Consider the following 20448-nt stretch of genomic DNA (forward strand, 5'->3'; position numbering starts at 1 on the left):
CTTTGTACTGGTTCAGAGATGTACAAAATAAAAATCGACTTTTTACAAACTGACTTTACCTGAATTTACACAGGTTTTTCAAACTCAAGAGACTCCCCTTTTTCATGAGTAAAATATAAGCTGAATAAAACAATTAAAATCCAGATCATGTCAGCAATAAGGTAACAAAACACTCTTACGCATTCTCGACTTGTGTTCCATCATATCATGAATCAAACTAATATATTTAAAGCAAACAAGACTAAATAAAGAAGCTTGCTGTGAATTTAAAAAGAGAGACACCTAACCCCTCCCTAAATGCAAAACCAACAGATTCACAGAGACCGCCATTAAGCTTTGTAAACGTTCAGGTCACTGTATTAGGTACTGCAGCGTGGAATGTTAACGCTGTAGTTTATGCAGAGATACTATCCTGCAAGGCAGAAAAGGGGGAAAAAAAAGAAATGCTCATTAAATGGGTGACACCCGCATGATTGGCTTCGAATGCCCTTGGCTGTGTAAAATTAGCAAACAAACAGTGTTACGTTAGGAAATTTCAAATATCCTGCATGACCGGCTGTGAACTTCAGCCACTCAGGAAGCTAGTGATGTGTAAGTTTCAGGTTAGAATTTTCTGATTCTTTTGTTGCAGTATATAGAAGTTCCAGTGTGATTATTGACATGCTGTTCACCCAAGAGAGATAAGACAGGATAACAAACTAAACTAACAGCTTCAAACATCTTGACTCAAAAAGGTTGCTACAGAAACATTCCTTATTTGCTATAATTAAAGTCCTTTGTGTGTCTCATATCTATAAGGCTCTATTCTTATTGCGGGCAATTTTAAATATCGATGCACTTCACAATAACTTCTCAATGGCTGGTCAGCCAGCAGTGATAAACACAAAGGTTTTTAGCTTTCAATAAGACAGAGCAGTGAAATGAATGACCCAGCCCTGCAATCACGACATGTCACAGTATGACAGCTGCCATCCATCAACTAATTCATAATCAAGGCCTCGATTCATAACCATGCAATTGCTATCAGTCCAATGCACTCTGCAGCTGCAACTGAAGTCAAGATGACAATTTCAAACGTGGGCCATCCTGTACTCAGCCCAACTTAATATTGGCGAATAATTTAACTAAGCATCAACAAATTAAACATTAAACAGGATGCAATAACTTCAAGGTTACAGAGAGCTTATTACTATCAATCACATATTTAATGTACGTATACTCATAAGTGAATGCGAAATATGCATACTATTAATATGACTTGGTCATGTGTAACTTCCTGTAGTCAATTTATTTTCCTTTACATTAGTACACATTTGAACAGCTGATCATTTTTAGCTTAAACATTTTTGAAACCAAGAATTACCTTCTCAGCAAGTTTTCTTCTGAGTTTTCTTCAGGCATTTCTTGGTTTAAGGCCTCTTGTGAAACATTCGACATTCTGTTTGATGTTGGTTGACTATACACACGTTCCCAGTGTCCTGTCTCATTGTTAAATGTTAGACCCATTGTACGTTCCCCTTGCTGGCCAGAGCTGTGGCGGGCAAATCTGCCTTCTGAGCCACTCAATCCATGAGCCCTACCCATGATCCCTCTACTTGGTGGGGTTGGTGAATGGCTGCTACCCTGCCCTAGTGGTTCATAATTGTTTGGCACATGCCAAGAGCTGCTCTCATTGGATGAAAAAAGCTGTGTGGTCCGCTCCCATCGCTGAGTGTCATGGTTAAAAGTCAAAAGGTTATGGCAGGCTCTGCAGCGGCTAAGATGTCCACCTGATGAATTGGAAGTGTTCTCACTGTTTTGCTGTGATGGCCCAGCCCTATTAGGTTCTATGTTGTTGTTTAGGATCTCCTGCACCTGTTGGGATTGATTAGACTCGCCACCAACTCGCTGATCCACGTCCTGGAAGTTGTCCATCTCCATGAAATAGCGGTTCAGGTTGCACTGGAGCACATTTCTGACAGACGGCTGGCTGTTCGATCTCTCTTCACCTGTGCTGCTGTTGACACCAGTGTTACCACTACTGCTTGTGCCGGGACTCAAGACATTGCTCCCCTCAGAGGCTAATGTGTAAACAGGTTGAGCGTTTGTCTCCTGCTGTCTCAGCACTGAAAGCAAGCTCACGGATGATGCACTAGTTCTCGGGGGTGGCATGCTTTCCAACTCTGACCTTGGAGATATGTTCAGCATTGTTCTTGTCCAATCAGAACCACTTAACCTTGAATTCTGTTCCCTATACCCTGGGGTGGTGTTAGATTGTTGCAGTCCTGCTGAATGGTATGCTGTGTGACCTAATAAGCCCCTCCTGCTAGTGGCTGCAGATAAATTTCGGAGAGAGTTGCCAGAGGTCTCATAGTTTACAGTACTGAATGCAGATGGGCGGTCAGGAATACGAGGGTCAGGTTGAGAGGAGGGCCTTTCTGGAGGAATACGAGGCTCAGTCCTTGCAGATGTTGAGGTGGTGGCTGCAGAGGATGTAGAAGCAGTACTGTCTTCACCAGATACAGAAGAGGATGATGATGTCCTCAGGGCAGAACAACGGCTACAAAAACAAACCAATCCCATGTGGTGAACACACTCCTGAACAGGGTAGCTGAAGCGGTCACGAAGCACAGCATACACTGAAGTCCTACCACTTTCACCTGCTGGCAAGGTGCTCTCATCACTCTGGCTCTGATCTCCTGTCGTTGTACCAGATGACCGAGAGGACAACATATGTAAAAAGTTGTGAAGCAGTGGAGTTCTACGGACAGGCTGTGACTGGAGAAATGATCGCTGACGATATTGCGCTGTGTCAACATTATCCAATGGAACTTCGCCATCATCATCATTCTAGGAGGAGGGAAAGAAAACAATACATAAATCTGCAGAATACAATAAAATCTGCATACAAAATAAAAGAAAAATATAGAATTAACCATATAAAACAAGTTTAAAGTTTTGAAATATACAGTAAATACCCTTTGCAATTACTGTAAAACTAAACCCATTACAAAAAGGTCATCTATTTCATAATAGTTCTAAACTATCTTCCTTCCTTCCTTCGAGTAATTGTCTTGCACATCCAAATTCAGCAAAGACATCTCTGAAACCTGCCAAATGGAACTAAAAAGTGTCCCCCACCACCCCCCCCCCCAACTCCTAACTGAAGTCTAATGCACTACATTATTTACTCTGTGCTGGTCAAGAGTCTCCCAATATAAACAACATTCCATTAGCCTCCAAAGAACACTCACTCTCTCTCATACTGTTTATTTAAAATAAACCAGGCCTACAGCAATACTTACAAGTTAAACATCTTCAAACATACAAACATTTTTCAATTTGAAAATAAAACAAACTAAATTGCTAAAATCTATGCAAATTGCATATCGTATGCCACATCAAGACAGGGTTAACTGCATAATATCTTGTGCATTAGCAGAATTTGTAACAACATCTCTGCAAACAGACTCCATGGCCAAAATCCAGACCTCCTCAAGAATCCCTTTCTCTGACAATCCTCATTCTAATGTTTCTTTGTATAAAGTCACCGTAAACCATTTATCACAACTAATTCTGTTAATATGGAATCTTGAGTCACTCTGAAGATCACCTGAACGCAGTTTCCTAAACTGGAAAATTAGAAAAACATACATACATCCATGAAGTACATTCGTGAGCTAACATGCATAACATCAGTCTCGGAGTTAGATAAAATCTTACCAACAGTTTGCACTTCACTTAAAATTTGAATTCAGCCAGCCAGAATATTCATCATGACCCATTAGAACTTGACCACCACATTTTTAAAAGAACTCTATGGAAAAACATCTATCCTCTCCATAATGTTCACTTCCATGTCAACAGATCAGACAAAAAGGCACTGAAGGGGGCCTAGGAACACCACATAGCTGACATATAATTGTTGATGGTGTTAAAAGCCTCATTCTGGGGAAAGCATGACTGTTAAATATTTCAAATTGGTGACTGTTCTGACAAAGGATGATCAACTTGAAACATTAACTCTCTTTTTCTCGACAAAGTTGCTGCTAGACCTGCTGAGAATTTCAATCGCTTTCTTTTAAATTTCAGATTTTCTCAATTCCCAGTACTTTGGAGGAAAGGAAACTCTTCTTTACTACTCCCCATTCACGCAGTGCAAAGTCTGTCAGCCGTACAAAGGTGCACCCTACACCCAAGTTTATGGAGCATTTCTTTCAGAGCTTAATTCCAAGCTGCTCCGGTGTACTCCAGCCTGTTTAAATCAATGTACCCACCTCCTCAACAAGACGTGTATGCATTTTTTGTGAAGGGCACATAACTAAAGAGTCTCAGAATATAAGCCCAAAATATTAAACCAATTGCTTAGCTAATCTAGCCACGAAAACAAAATTCCAATACATCCTCTTGCCAGCACAATGCAAAGGCGTGCAGGAAATCCTAAAAATTCTATATTACAGAAAAATTGTACTGTTTTCTCTGGGCTTTACAGAATTTGTTTTACAAGTTATTTTACAAGTTAGTTTATGAAACTATCATCTATACATACCCAGTTACTGCGAACATAATTTATGAGGGGCAAGTGTCCTTGGATGGAGTTTTTTTTTTAAATGGGTCCAGTTTATTTTCAGAGTTCTGTATTTAAAATTAATCACAAGACCATAGTACAAAAACAACACAGTGGTATGCCACAAAAGTATTCACAGCTCTGATTATGCATAGATGTCAAATGTGTTGCATTACAGGAGTGCAGATATCTCAGAACTGTGGGGCTTGAGGAGAGTGTTGATACAATGGTCAAAGCAGGAAGATGTCCAAAGCCTGTGCATAAATTTTAAAATCAAATATTACTTAATCTGAAGCCAGTGCAGTTCAACGGGCTGATGTGATCATGTGAAAGAAAAGGTGCAAGCTAAAACAAAAGGCAGCCGATTGGAGACAAGATTATGGAACTGAACGTAGGAGGCATGATTTAAATGATATGGAATCATCAACTCTGAAAGATATAGTTATAAAGTACTTGAAAATTTGCAGATAAGCTGAGATGGGGTAGAGTTAGGTGATTTAAAGATAGAAACTGGCAGTCTTTCTGATGGCAAGAAAGTGAGGTCAGGAGCTCACTGAAGATCAAATATCAAAGCAGCCTACTTGACTGGCATCATATTCATTCCCTCCACCATTGACCTCAGTAGCGACAGTGTGTACAATCTATAAGATACAATGCAGAAATTCACCAAGGTTCCTTAGGCAGCAACTTAGAGGTTTTTTCCCGAAATATCGATTTTTCTACTCTCTGGATGCTGCCTGACCTGCTGTGCTTTTCCAGCACCACTCTAATCTTGACTCTGATCTCCAGCATCTGCAGTCCTCGCTTTCGTCTAGCAACTTCTAAACCACAACCACTTCCATCTCAAAGGTCAAGAGCAGCAGACACATGGGAACACCTCCATCTGCACATCCCGTCCAAGAAACATATCATTCTGAGTTGGAAATAAATCATCATTCCTTCAGCATGGCTGGGTCAAAATTCTGAAATTCCCTTCCGAATGGCACTGTGGATCCACTTGTAGCAAATGGGCTGCAGAGGTTCAAGGTAACAGCTCACAATCATCTTCTCAAAAGCAACTAATGATAGGCAATAAATGCTGGCCCAACTGGTGAAACCTACTTCTCATAGGTGAATTTAAACTTCTTTTAAAAATTGCAAACAGGCTGGTTCATACTCAGACAGTTGTCACTGAGAAGGATGGAATCAGTTGCTAGAGAGTGGAGCTTATGGTGAGGACTGAAAACATAGATTAGTTGGAGGAAATTTTTACTCTTCTTTATTGGATGTCAGAAAACAACCCCATGATTTAGAAACAGTAGAAGAGGCAAGAGAGGCGATGGCTGATGTAACCAGTGCACATGTGGGAAATGACTTTATCCAGACCGATTCTACATCCAAATGTCCTGATTAAGGGAATGAAACTATTGCAGCATAGAAACATAGAAGATAGAAGCAGGAATAGGTCATTCAGCCCCTCACGCCTGCTCTGTCATTGCTGATCATCAAACTCAAAACTCTAGATCCACCCTTGCCCCACATCAGCTCTATCTCTTTGAAAACATAATATTTTGACCTCAACCACGTTGGGGTACTGAATTCTACAGGCTTACCACTTCCTGGGTGAAGACATTTCTCATCTCAGTCCTTCTCCTTGGACTAACCCACCACTAGGGCCATCCTCTCTGCACTGGCTTGGGGAAGTGACTCCCGAAGCGGAGGCCAGCACAGAGAGGCGAGTCCTGGAAAAAAAAACTTACCTTGGAGCAGCTGAGAGCTGAAGCGGAGAGGACTGGAGACTTGGAGCGGAGCGGAGATGGTTGTTGGACTGGGGTCTAGTGCGGGCAGTCAGACCACATGTACAAGCCCCTACACTTAACTACTGCAATGTAACGTTTATATGACTGAAATGTCTATCCTTTTAACGATGTCATATTTCTAACGCACACTATGAATCCCTGTAAAGTAATTCAACCACTTTTATTTTTTATTCCTCTTTTTGTCTCTAAGATTTGTACTTAGGTGCCGTAAGAGTCGACATTACAAACTTTTCACTGTACGTCTGTACTTGAGTACACATGACAATGAAGGATATGCTATTCTGTTCTAACCTATCTAATGCTGTTGGAATTTTATAGATTTTTAGCAGATCCCCTTCATTCTTCTAAACTGCAGTGAATACAATCCTAACTGACTCAATCTCTCCTCATACACCTGTCCTGCCACCCCAGGAAACAATTTCATAAAGTAATCCCTCCATAGTCAGAGCATCCTTCCACAGATGAGATCAAAACAGCACACAATATTTCAAGTGTGGCCTCACAAATTACCTGTATAATTGCAGCAAGACATCCTTGTTCTAACAGTCAAATTCTCTCACTATGAAGGCGAACGTACAGTTTGCCTTTTTTACTGCCTGCTACAACTTTGTGCTTACTTTCAAGCAACTGGTGCACAAGGACACCCAGGACTTCTTGAGTGTTCCTCTTTCTCAATTTACAACCCTTCAAATAATAATAATCAGTCTTCCTGTTTTGTTACCTAAATAGATAAGCTCCCATCTATCCACGTTGTACTGCATCTTCCAATCATTTGTCCACTCACCTAGTCTGTCCAAGTCACAATGTAACATCTCTGCATCCTACTCACAGCTCACATATAACACAAATGTGGGTGGAAGCAAAGTTTGAGATGTTATATTAGTTCCCTCATCTGAATCATTAATATACATTGTGAACAGTTGGCGTCCTAGTTCTAATCCCTGGGGACCCCACTAATCACTGCCTGCCATTCAGAGAAAAACCCATTTATTCCTGCTCTGTTTCCTGTCTGCTATTCATTTCAAGTTACTACCCCGATCCCACGAGCTTCAATTTTACACACTAACTTCTTATATGAAACATTGTCAAAAGCCTTCTGAAAATCCAAGTTAAATCACATACACTAGCTCCCCATGATCAACTCTACCAGTTATAAACTCAAAGAATTCCGGTAGATTAGTCAAGCACAATTTCCCTTTTGCAAATCTACCCAATGTTTGACTCTACCACTATTTAAGTGCTCGGTTTTAAAATCCTTGATGGACTCTAGAATCTTCTATATTACTGTCGTTAGACTCCGTGGTCTATAATTCTGTTTTCTCTCTACCTCCCTTTTTAAATAATGGGCTTACATTAGCTGTTTTCCAATCTGTAGAAACTATTGCAGAGTCTAAAGAAATTTGGAAGATGACCACCAATGCATCCACTATTTCTAGAGCCACTTCCCTAAGTATTATGGGATGTAGATCATTAGGCCCTACGGATTGAGCAGACTTCAATCCTATCAATTTATTGTACACCATTTCTCTACTAATACAGATTTGTTTCAGTTCCTCCCTCTCAGTAAACCCTGTGTTGCTCATCATTCCTGGTACATTAATCTTGTTCTCCTTTGTGAAGCCAGAAGCAGTGTGAATTTGTCAGTCATTTCATTGCTCTTCATTTTAAATTCCACCATTTCTGACTGGCAGGGACCTACATTAGTTTTCACCAAGCTTTTTCACTTTATGTACCTATAGAAACATCTGATTTCAGTTCTTGTGATCCCAACAAGCTTACTCTCAAGCTCTATCTTCCCCTTTTAATCAATCCTATGGTCATTCTTTGCTGACTTCTAAACTGTTCCCAATCCTCAGGTTTATTGGTTCTTTTGTTGCCAATTTAGGTCTATTTTTGGATGCGATATTATCTCTAACCTCCCTCATTAGGCCATGGCTTGGCCACTATTCTCTTTGCACTCTTGCATCATCTATACCATCTTAGAATAAGAGTGCTACGCCTACACCTTCACCTTGTTTCCTATTCTTCTCAAAAGTCATTTGTCCCTCAATATTCAGGATACAATTCTGGTCATCCTGTAGTCATACCTCATATTGGTTATCAGATCAGATTTAATTTCTTCTACATGCACAGTGAATTCATTTACTTTTGGTTATGAACACTACATGTCTAAAGATGCAGAGTCTAAAGTGTTATCTTTGTTATCATTGGAACATGCAGTAATTATATTCTTGAGTTTATTCTTTCTATCCATTCCAAGCATTCTCTGAGCTTCATTTGCCATATTACTATCTTGATTCCAGCCTGGACTCTGTCCGTTGATTTGCTACATTTACCAAAGCTTAAATCCTTCATAGTTTGTATCCCTTGTTTAATTCAAGCCCTCTGTATGCACCTAGCTATTCAGATCACTAGAACATCAGTCCTAGCATGGTTCATGTGGAGACCATTCCAACAGTCCAGAGCCAACACTTTACTCAGTGCAGGTCGGTCTGTTATAACTTGCATTTGATCAACGTGAATTCACTGTAACGCGATTGACGAATTGGGGATGCTGTTTCTATAAAGTGAAATTTAAAATGTGTGTTGGTTGTAATGCAATTACAGCACTGACACTTTAAGCGCTGTTTCTAAAGCGCGATTTTTCTATAACACAGGGTTGCACAAAAACGCAACCATCACATTATAGAACTGACTGCACTGGAGCCAGTGCCCCACAACCCGGAACCCATTTTTCCCCAAACCAGTCTGTAAGCCGTGCATTTGTTTCTCTAATCTTATTTGCCCTATGCCAACTTGTAAGTGGCTCACCAGAGTTTATTACCTTTGAGATTCTGATTTTTAATTAGCTCCTAGCTTCTTGTTCTCTCTCAGCAGAACCTCATTCCTTGTTCTATCCAAATCATTGGTGACAACATGGACAACTACTGGATCTTCCCAATCCCACTACACATTCTTCTCCAGCCCAGAGGAAATCTCTCAAATCCTAGCACTCAGCAGATAACTCAGCTGTCTGGACACAAGATCCTTGCTACAGAGCACAATATCAATCTCTCTCACTATATTGTCCCCTAATACCATCACACTTTTTTCTTGGCTCTGGCCCTACCTGAATGGCTTCCAGGACCATTGGGCCATGGGCAGTTTATTCAATCCAACCCTGCAGCCTCACACTCATCCATACAAGTTGAGAAAAATCCTCAACCTGTTAGACAATTGGCAAAGGTTGTGGATCCAACACTCTTGCCCTCTGGGTCCTATTACATGCCTCACTCACAGTCGCTCCATCCCACCCCTAACTACTGGCCAAATTGGCCGATCCTATCTTAAGGGGTGCAGTCATCTCTTGGAATGAATTGTCCAGATAACATTGCATTGCTCCAATGTGCTGCAGTGTCTTCAGCTCTGCTTCCAGCCCACTGACTGAAGCAAACTTCATATATAACTGCAGCAGAATCTTCCACACTCTTCAGTCACAACACATCACCTGCCTTTCTATCTTACTGTGTTTTAAATTAATTATTTTAATTTATAATTCATAAATGCTACATCTCCAGGTTAAATACAACTAGTGAATAAAGATGATACCAATAAAGAACAAATTGCAGCAGTAATTAAAGGCTTTGAAAGACATCTTTTTTCAATGTCAGTAACATACACTCTTCCCATCATCAGTTACTTGAACCAAGCAACCTATGGCTTCCTACGACATCATTGTTTGATTCCTATTTACTTTCTCAAATTTACACACACACACAGGCCTGGGCCTCAATTTCACCTCACCGGTTGCATTTCGAAGACAGGACAGCAAAAGAATTCAAACAGGGTGGGTAGTGCAAGACCAAAGGGAGTGGTAATAGAACAAGTCAGGGGGAAAAATGAATCTGGGGAAATGGGAATTGCAGAATAATGAACAGTTGCTGACCGAAAGCAAAAACAAAGTCAAGATAGGAAAAACAACATTAGCAAACAAAGAAAGGCAGAGGTTGGGGTCTGTAACTGCATAACTCGTGTTAACGTTGAGAAGCAGTAAACGTCCCAACTGAAAATTCAGGTGCTATTCCTCAAAACTACACTGAGCTTTACTGGAACAGTACAGCAGCCCAAGGACAAAAATGTCAGACTCCACCTTTCTATCAGACTAAAAAGACAAGTTATGGAAGCAAAGGATCACTGATTTAGACTGAATAAAAATGTTCTGAAAAGTGGCTACCCAATCTGTATTTGTTCTCCTTGTTAGAGAGAAGATTGTATTATGTGCAGGTATTATAAATTGAAAGTATAAATAAATCACTAGTTCATCTGTCAAAGTCCCTCATGGTAGGCTGGTCCAGAAGATTAAGTCACACAGCATCCACGGCAAGTTGGATTCAAATTTGGCTTGGTCACAGAAGACGGTAATTGTAAAGGGGTGTTTTTCTGACTGGAGCGTATGTGATCATGGTGTTTCATAAAGTCATGGGAAGAAAGCGTTTATTGAGATTGACTGAGGTAGTGAGACACATTGCCAAGGAAATTATGCCTTCAGAATACTAACAAAGGAGAAAGTTGTGTTAGTTGGGGAGGGGGGGGGGGGGGGGGGAGGAATGATCAGTTGAATACAGAGGGTAAAGGATTGGAAGACATCTTATTGTTTCCTTACTTGCTCTATTAACATTCATTTTGGCTTTGCAACTCCAACTTTTGCCATTTAAAATCTATTGTGTTCCAATCTGACACAAACCTTCCCTTCTGATCTTTTACCAATTCTGTCACCTTTTGTGTTATGTTTCAAACTTTTCCCAACTCTGTTGAAACTTACCCGAAGCATTAGCATTGTTACTTCTCCACTTACGTTGCCTAACTTGCTGATTGTTTCCAGCATTTTCTGTTTTTATTTCTGATTTCCAACATTTGCAATACTTTGCTTTAAAATGGATGAATTAGGAAGAGGAATGTGGATGTGGGTGCAGATTAATACAAAGTGATCAGAGATGGCTTTACCTCTAAATGTAACACCACGTAACATCGTAGCTTAAGAGATGATCATGCACATCGGTTCAAAAGGTTATTTGAAAAGAAACAAAGGGATTTTATGAGAACTCTCGAGCAAAGTTGGTGCAGTAATGAAACATTCAGATCAAACTCTAGTGCACTTAATTTGTGAATTTCACAGGGCCCAAATAAAAATCAGGTGTGCTTAGCATCACAAGCAAGTAGCAAAATGTCTCAGAATGCTGATCAAATCGAGCAAACTTTGGCTAAAGTTTAATTTTAATAATTACAGTGATGATTTCAACTTTCCATCTCCAACGGTGCACAAGCAAGCTGCAGCTTTGATGCCCTCGCAATTTCATACCTGTAAATTTGTAATAAATCAACAAGTGTCTCAAGTATTTAAATACTCAATAAAACAATAATCGGATTCACCCAAACGTGCACATAATCAAAAGTGCACCTTCAAGTAATAGCTTTTGAAGGGATGTTTTCAAAGAAAACAATGTGCACGGAAAATATTGAGCATAAACCGCCCGATTCAACAAACTGTTTCCTATGATTTGTAGATTAAATACATTATGGTCCATCAGACCTGAACAAGTATTTATTTGAAATGTAGGCAAATTGTAACGTTTCTTCATCCAACAAGAGACCATTTACTTTTTTAAAAAGTCACTAGAACAGTTGACCTCCGATGGCACTGTTCGGAGAAATAAAACTTTGCCTTCAGTTGCAACTGCCTGAATTTCTCTTACTCTTCCTTTGATTATCTTCCTCCTTGCACATTTTAAAACCTGTAGATGATAGCAATATCCAACATATTGCTCATTACTTATATTTTTCAGTGGGTCCCTTTCTGCCTTCTACAAATCTCCAACTTCCTTTTTTCTTAAAACATTAGTTTATCAGATGTGGGTGTCACTGGCTAGAACACCATTTATCGTCTATTCTAGTTGACCCAGAGGAGAATCAAGAGTCAACCACATTACCCTGGTTCCGAACCCAAATGTAGATCAGACAAGACAAGGATGGCAGATTTTCTTCCCAAAAAGGACATTCGTGAACCAGATAGGTTTTGATAGCAATCACCATTGGCTACATAGTCACCATTAGACTAGTTCTTTTTTTAAATAATTTTAGTATTTTTAATTGAATTAATGGAGTAAAGCTACATCCCCAGAATGTGAACATGAGGTTCATTACTAATCCAGTAGCACTCCCACTATGCCACTGTGTTCCCAGAACATGATACTTAAGTGACACTCTCAACCTCTGACCTTTAAAACAATCCCTGTGCTCCTAGTGTCTGCAGCAAAATGAGGCCAACATGGAGCAGAAATGAAATGAACACCAACATCAAAATGCACTAGAAAAAATAAACTGGCACAGGTAAGGCCAGTTTAGGGAAGAAGGTTTGTTTTGCAGGGATAGCTGGTGCCTGGATTTGACGCATGAAAGGGAAGATCTTGGTTAAAAAATAACAGGTTTCTAATTGTAACTGGCAGAAAAGTCAATAGGTCACCCACGTCTGGAAAAGGCAAAGATTCACAGCATCAGCATCCTAAATCCAGCAAAGGATGACCAAAGTTTTAGGGAGAAATTTGAATATGAAAGAAAACTAGCAAAGGGGAATATAAAAACTCTGCAAGTACATAAAAGAGTTGACAAAGGGGACTGGTAATTGTGGCATATTCAGATTTCCAAAAGGCATTCCATAAAAAGTGCCACATAAAAGATTACTGCACAAGAGAAAAGCTCATGGCGTTGGGGATGATCTCTGAGCCTGAGTAGAAGATTTTTGATTAGATTAGATACCCTACAGTATGGAAACAGGCCCTTCAGCCCAACAAGTCCATACCGATCCTCCGAGGAGTAACCCACCCATTCCCCATATTCACCCGATTATGGGCAAGTTAGTTTGACCAATTCACCTAACCCGCACATCTTTGGATTGTGGGAGGAAACTGGAGCAGCCGGAGGAAACTCACGCAGACAAGGGGAGAATGTGCAAACTACACACAGACAGTCACCCTAGGCTGGAATCGAACCTGGGACCCTGGTGCTGTGAGGCAGCAGTGCTAACCACTGAGCCACCACTAGCTAAGAAACAGGAAGCAAGGATTCTGAATAAATAGGTCACTTTCAGATTGGCAAACTGGAAGAGGTGGAATGAAAAGGGATCAGTGTTGGGCCTCAACAATTTATGGTTCACAATCTTGATTTTGATGATGGGACAGACCATGTTACAGCTAAACTTGGTGTTACAGAAATAGGTAGGAAAATAATGTTTTCGGAGGTCACAAAGTCTGGAAATGGGTGTAGAGTAGATAAATACTTTAAAAGTAGATTTGTAAAAAGAGTGGGCAAAATATTAGCAAGTGGAGCATAATGTGAAAAAATTGCTCATTTTGGCAGAAAGAATAGAAAATCGGCTTTTTTTAAAAAGTGGAGAAACAGGATTGCGCCTTTGTACATAAATGGCAAAAAGTTGGCATCTAGGTACAGCATGTAGTTAGAAAGATTAATGGAATGTTGGCCTTCATTACAAGGGAAATGGAGTACAAAAGCAGGAAAGTCTCACTCTAACTATGTAAAGCTTCAGCCAGACAACACCCACATAAAGTTTTGGGCTCCTTAATTAACGAGGACTTTACTTGCATTTTTATCAATCCTGACCAACAGAATTATTTATTCACATTAAATGCTCCTGTCTGGAAGGACTGCTTCTTCCCAACAGATTCTAGGAGCTCTGTATTTTCCCCAAGATGCAGAGCCAACATCTGTAAGCTCTTAGGTTCAAGCTCTTGAGTAATTTTCCAGGCATTCAGCAACATGAAGTTACACAAAATTTTCAATATAGCATCTGGTGCTTCATTATTTTAGTATTGCATACCATCTCGGGTGAGGACCATTAACCATCTCAAAGAGCACCCAGTATCTTTGAAACTATATTTTTGCAAACTCATCTACATGTTAACCAGTTTTATTTAATGACCTTCCACTACGTTTTACCTCAGTTTTGTTTCTGCCCATTTGTCTCCCTCTTGAATGCAGCAAATTCTAATTGGGTTTTTGCTCCATAAATTCAATACATCTACAGGGCCACATTCCTGCTATTCTTCATGGATGAATCTATATATCAAGTTTTAACAGGCAATTCAACAATGGAATCATTATTATCCTCTCCTAGTGAGCACACATGAAGTATTCCACCTGGGTTTGGAAAATAGCCATCAGGGGTATAATCTTGCAGCTCACTGATATTTAAATTAATAGTAGTACCATGGTTGTCAGCCAGGGTAAGGTCAACTTCCTCTGCAAAATTCAATGCTTGATGCCACTAAATGCCTCCCAGAAAATTCAAGACCAGTAAAGTACAAAGTCAGGCAATCACCTGCTGGTTTGAAGGATTGACAATTGCAGTCAGGAGGTTATGGCCCAGTGAATCGAACCTGACGAGTCTGTAAAACACAAAGACAGTATCATTCACCCCAAGCAAAGTGCATTTAATAGGCAGAGACAAAACCAAAACCAGTGATGGTACAAATGAGAAAGTCTTCAGAAATCAGTTTTCAATAAATAATGAAACTCAAAAACATCTCCAAAAAAAAACATACCAAGTCATTCCATTATAAGAAATTGAGGAAACATATTTTTCATTTTGGGTAAATCTCTAGCACAAGTTCATATATTCAATTGCAAAATAATAAGATATTTATATTTCTCTTATTCCTTAAATGACAAAACAGAATCATAAAATGATTACAGCATCAAAGACCATTCTTGACAACAGCAACGTGTCTAGTCCCACTCATTCCCTGCCCTATACTGTTGCAATGTTATTCCTTTTGGTGGTTATTCAATTCCCTTTTCAAAGTGAGAATTGAATCAACATCCACCACACAGATGAACACAAAGCACACTTCTACATCTAGAAAAGACAAAAGTAAAACATTTGGTCTGAGTTTCTGATTCAGATTGCTAACCATGAACTCTATTGGGCAGTAGACAAACATGGGCATCAGCTAAAATCAGGATCAGACTTGCCCACTATCTATACTATCCAGATACATAACCCGAGTAAAGTATCAACAGTCTGGCAGCATAACTCTACTGCATCCATTATTTTTGTGAATTAAACAATTTTGCAATTTAAATTATTTGGTAAGTTTCACAACAATTTGGAATCAAGCTATAGCATTACGTGATGTATAATATTTGCACCGCACTTAACCAGCAATCTGAAAATTAAGAATTCAAAGGCCGACATAGCGATATTGGAAACTTAATAAATTTAGTGGGCTCACTCTAAACAAAAGAAAAAAAAAATGACAACTAAGATGCCAGATTGCTCTATCAGCCAACTGCCACCAAATGTGTTTCTGGGAGAAAACATTTGGCAACCTTTCCTAGTCCATGCACACAGTCACTCCTGTTGTTCCACGTTATGTTACTGAACCTTAATACTCCTCAATGTGTTCTTACTGGACTGCCACCGACTTAATAACCAATTCAACCAATGACTTCAATATACCTAAGGGAAGGTGATAGCCTCGTGATATTGTCACTAGACTATTAATCCAAAACCCTGGGGACCTGATTTCAAATCCCATCATGGCAGATGGTGGAATTTTAATCCAATAAATATGAATTAGTCTAATGATGGCTATAAAACCATTTGCAATTGTTGGAAAAACCTATCTGGTTCACTAATGCTCCTTGGAGAAGGAAACTTGCCACCTGGCCTACATGTGACTCCAGACCCATGGCAATGTAGTTGATGCTTAACTGCCCTCTGGACAATTAAGGATGGGTAATAAATGCTGACTTGACAGTACATCCACAGAGCGGAGAAACTACGCCATGATCTTTGCAGCCTTCAATAAGTCATTAATGACAATGAACATTTTGCCAAGATCATCCCTACAGCCTACATTGTCCACCTCATACACTGCAAGTAAGGATGCCCCTAGGCATGTTATATGGGCGAGACCATGCAGATATTATGGCAACAGATTAATGGACACCACGCAACAATCGCCAGCCTTGGATTTGCCTCCCAGTCGGGGTACATTTCAGCAGTCAAGGACATTTAGTCTCTAATCTTCAAGTAAGCATCCTCCAAGGCAGCCTTTGAGATACACAACAATGCAGAATCGCCAAGCAGAAACTGATAGTCAAGTTCCATACCCATGAAAATAGCCTCAACCGTGATCTTGGGTTCATGTCACAGTACATGTAACCCCACCACACTGTTCTGTTCCTGTAAAATCTTCCTTGTTATGAGCTCTCTACCTTAATTAGTTTGTACAGTTCTGGATTACTTGTTACTCTGGCTCGACTCTCGGCATGCGACATGTTATTCTAGCCATTTGGTTTGTCGCCAGCACCACCTTATTTTAAATTTTTTTTGTAATTATCTCTGCCTCAATTAATTGGATTATAGGTCATCTCTTCACTTGCTGTTCAGCAGTTGACGCTTTACTCACACCATCTGAAATTTTGATCATCAGCTGACACTTACTATTCAGCCTCTCGACACTCCACTCTCACAATTTGTACAATCTTTTGATATCTCTGCCTATAAATTATGTGCCTGTGTGCTGCTCTTCACTCCACCCGATGAAAGAGCAGCAATCTGAGAGTTTGTGATTTTAAATAAACCTGTTGGACTAAAACCTGGTGTCAAGCAACTTCGAACCTTGTCCAACCAAGTTCAACACTGTCACCTTCACAACATGACAAGTGATGCTATCAATAAGGAATTTTTACAAAATCTTCCAAGGACATACAACAATGACCATGATGATGTTAAGCCATTGTAACACAGGTGGCCTGCTACAGAATAATTCAACACTTCTCAACCAATTCTCAACTAGCCCATGCAGAACTCATTATTCTGCAAATATTTTCTATTTATGAATCTAACAATCAGTTAGCAATGTACCTCTAAGACTGCAACAGAGATAACTGCAAGTAGCTCTTTCCCTTTCATTATAATAAGATCCATGTTAAAATTCTAACTATTTCTCACTCACCCCAACTAGAATACATTATTTCAATATGAATACTCCAAGCAGCATTTACTTTGAGTAATTGTCTCATCCTCAATTTGTTTGCCAAATAATAAACTAGATTCACAATGAAATCAGCCAACAGAATCTGTCAAAACAGATTATGTCGAAGCTTGAAGAGAAGTCATACTTCACTCAAATCATGAACTTTGTTCTTCTCTCCACAGAAGATGCCAAACTGGAGTTTATGCAGCATGTTAAATTTATATTCCTATCACTGCCATTTGGAAAACTGAAAGTGTTTTTTGCTTTGAGTATTCCTTTTTTTAAATCACGAAGGACGAAGTTCTCATTGAACCTCAATTCATGCAATATCTTTCAGAAATGCATTTTTGCGAAATGCTCCAGTGTTTCAATTGTAAAAAAAAGCTCTTTTGATTGAATATAGTCAGCTCAACTGCAAAGTACATAATTTTAACACAAGGTTCACAACGTAATACAGCAAAATTTACTTTTCTGGAAGCAGATATAATAGACAGCCATCAAGAGACATCTTTATGCATACACACCTGACCCGCTCCATTTCACTTGCAGTTTTCACCACTGCAAATGGCTCTCGTCGACTCCAGTCCCAGAAGTGGATCTCATTTGCAGTAGCTATCAATAGGAGTTGCGCCATCGGATGGAAAGCTAAAGATGCTATGGCCACATTATTCTCAGTAAACCAACTCTCACTGCCTCCCTGAAAGAACAGCAAATCACTGGAGAACATTTATCGTATAAGTATAATACTATCATTATAATATCCAATGTCAAACCCTAGAATTTATTTAGAAGCTTGGAAAAAGGAGAATACAACATTTGAGGGATGTCGATTTTATACTTGATTCCTGCCAAGTCGATTGGTCACTGAGATAGTGACCCAAGGCAGTCATCCATGAGTCAGTGCCAGAAAACCGCCAGCATACAATCTTGGCATTCAATCAAGGATCTTTCAGTAAAATCTAACCAACAACTAAAGCAGTTATCTATCATGCCACTCACGGTTTCATTCTTCTGACTGGCTAATTATTTCTGACACTTGAATCATTATTTGCTCCAATGAGCAATCAATTATTTTCTAATCTGTAGAGTCTGTCATCTGCCTCTTGCACCCGCGCAAGCTTAAGTTTTCACACTTACATGCAAGTCCCATATTCGAACTTCCCCATCCAGGCATCCAGATGCCACAAGCCCTTGGATAGTGGGATGAAAGGTCACACACCAAGGTGTCCTTCTATGACCCACCAGTGAATGTATACATCTCCCAGATTTAACTTCAGTGATGTAAATATTATGATTTACATGGGTGGAGGCCATCAAAGTCCTAAAAAGATTTAAAAGATTAGTCAAGCACTAAATGGCTATCAAATGTACTGGAACGTGATTTACAAACTGAACAGTGGTTTACACCCGTTGTCTATAATTCTTAGGTTTAGTCACCTAAAATAGCAGATCGGTCACATTTACAGATATTCCATCCATTGGGAAATATATTGGAAAATTACAGGTTCTCACTTCAGATCTTCACTCTATTGCACATTTAATTCAGTTGTAATTGAAGAAAGCATTGCATAACATTTTTTAAAAATCAAAAATATATTTGCATGCATCGTGAAAAACTGAGATATGCATAATTACAAATAAGCTTGAGGGATGTGGAAGACGATGGGGTCAAGCTGTTATTGATTTTTTGGCTAGGTATTGAACGTTAGGTTCTGGTGTAAGAGGCAGTACACCTGTAATAGTCTCATCTATAATCTACAAGCAATATACCCAAACCAGATAATAGACAAAGCAAAAAGCTTGGAAACAGTTAATACTTGTTATTATGAGGGCAAATAATCATTTTAAAAGTATTTTTTTTAAAAGTGGTTAAACAGCCCTATGGCCAAGTGCTCTGTTCACTACTACTGAACCAAAAGAAATCAACAATTATTTATGTTGGCATTACTTCTCACAGAACATTTTAAACCAAATGGTATTAATACATGCTTGCTACTCACAACTTCATTCTGTCACTATTAGTTTATGTTTTTTGTATTATAGCACAAAGAATTAACTAATTTAGCATATTTGCTCCTACAAGATTGTCTATGTCAGCATTTGTTTAATCACGTTTGGTTGACAAGCCATTATTTTAAGAGCAAAGTTTTCAGAGCAAACAAAGCAAAACAAACAAAAAGCATTAAATCTACAGAGTCCTTCATTTTCAGAGGTTTGCATTTCAAGTCAGCTTTAATAAATGTTATAAAGGACAGCTCTTGTGATTCTGTGATAGCGTCCCTTCCTCTGAACTAGAAGGCATAAATTCAAGTCCCACCTGCTCCAGAAAACATGCAATTGCATCTCTGAACAGGTTGATTCAAAAATACCTACACACAAGGGTTATTGTGGTGCAGTGGTAGCTTCCTCTACTCTGAGCCCTGAGACCTAGATTCAAATCCCACCCTCTCCAGAGGTGTGTGCTGACATCTCTGAACAGGCCGATGAGAAAATATTAATAAATGGTATTAAAATAATGTAGACATAATTCATTAATACTGACTGGATTGAAATATGTTCTTTTTAAAGTAGGCCCGCTTGCAAAATGACAAGCTCTCACCGACATAAAAAAAGAGAAAAATAATAGATAAGTTTGCTTTGTGCACCAATAATTTCCTTCACTCCACCACTGATGACCAAGGCTTTCGTTGCCTTGGCCCTGAACACCTAAATTGCCTCCCTTATCCTCTCCTCCTTTCAAGGTCTTCATTAAAAGCTATCTATTTGAAGAAGTTTACCTCTCCTAATATATCCTTTGATGTGGAGTGCTGAAATTTTGTATCATGTTCCAACTTTAGGATATTTAGCTCCATTACACACACAATGAAAATTCAAGTTGTTAATTATTAGCCTCTTTATGGTATTACAGCATAATTGGCTGCCGATAAAGAAATAAAATATTCAATTACATAATGCCTTTCTACATAGGGCATTCCAAAGTGCTTTACAACTACCAAACACTATCAAGGAAATCACAACCAGTAATTTGCATATAGCAATGACCAACAAACAACGAGATGATGAAACA

General features: G+C 39.3%; 1 protein-coding gene across 4 annotated transcripts in view; it reads right to left on the reverse strand.

Moving 5' to 3' along the window:
* The window catches only part of LOC122557951 (activating molecule in BECN1-regulated autophagy protein 1-like), a 384568-nt gene that overhangs the window by 326161 nt on the left and 37959 nt on the right, over nucleotides 1-20448 (reverse strand). For all 4 annotated transcript variants that reach the window (XM_043706209.1, XM_043706207.1, XM_043706208.1 and 1 more), the window contains 4 exons: nucleotides 18519-18702; nucleotides 17906-18078; nucleotides 14717-14783; nucleotides 1364-2829 (listed from right to left, as the gene is read on the reverse strand). In XM_043706209.1, coding sequence (XP_043562144.1) covers nucleotides 1364-2829; nucleotides 14717-14783; nucleotides 17906-18078; nucleotides 18519-18702 — 1890 coding nt within the window. The remainder of the gene's footprint in view (nucleotides 1-1363; nucleotides 2830-14716; nucleotides 14784-17905; nucleotides 18079-18518; nucleotides 18703-20448) is intronic.

The sequence above is a fragment of the Chiloscyllium plagiosum genome, chromosome 16 (genome assembly GCF_004010195.1).
Source record: "Chiloscyllium plagiosum isolate BGI_BamShark_2017 chromosome 16, ASM401019v2, whole genome shotgun sequence".
NCBI classification, from domain to species: Eukaryota; Metazoa; Chordata; class Chondrichthyes; order Orectolobiformes; family Hemiscylliidae; genus Chiloscyllium; species Chiloscyllium plagiosum.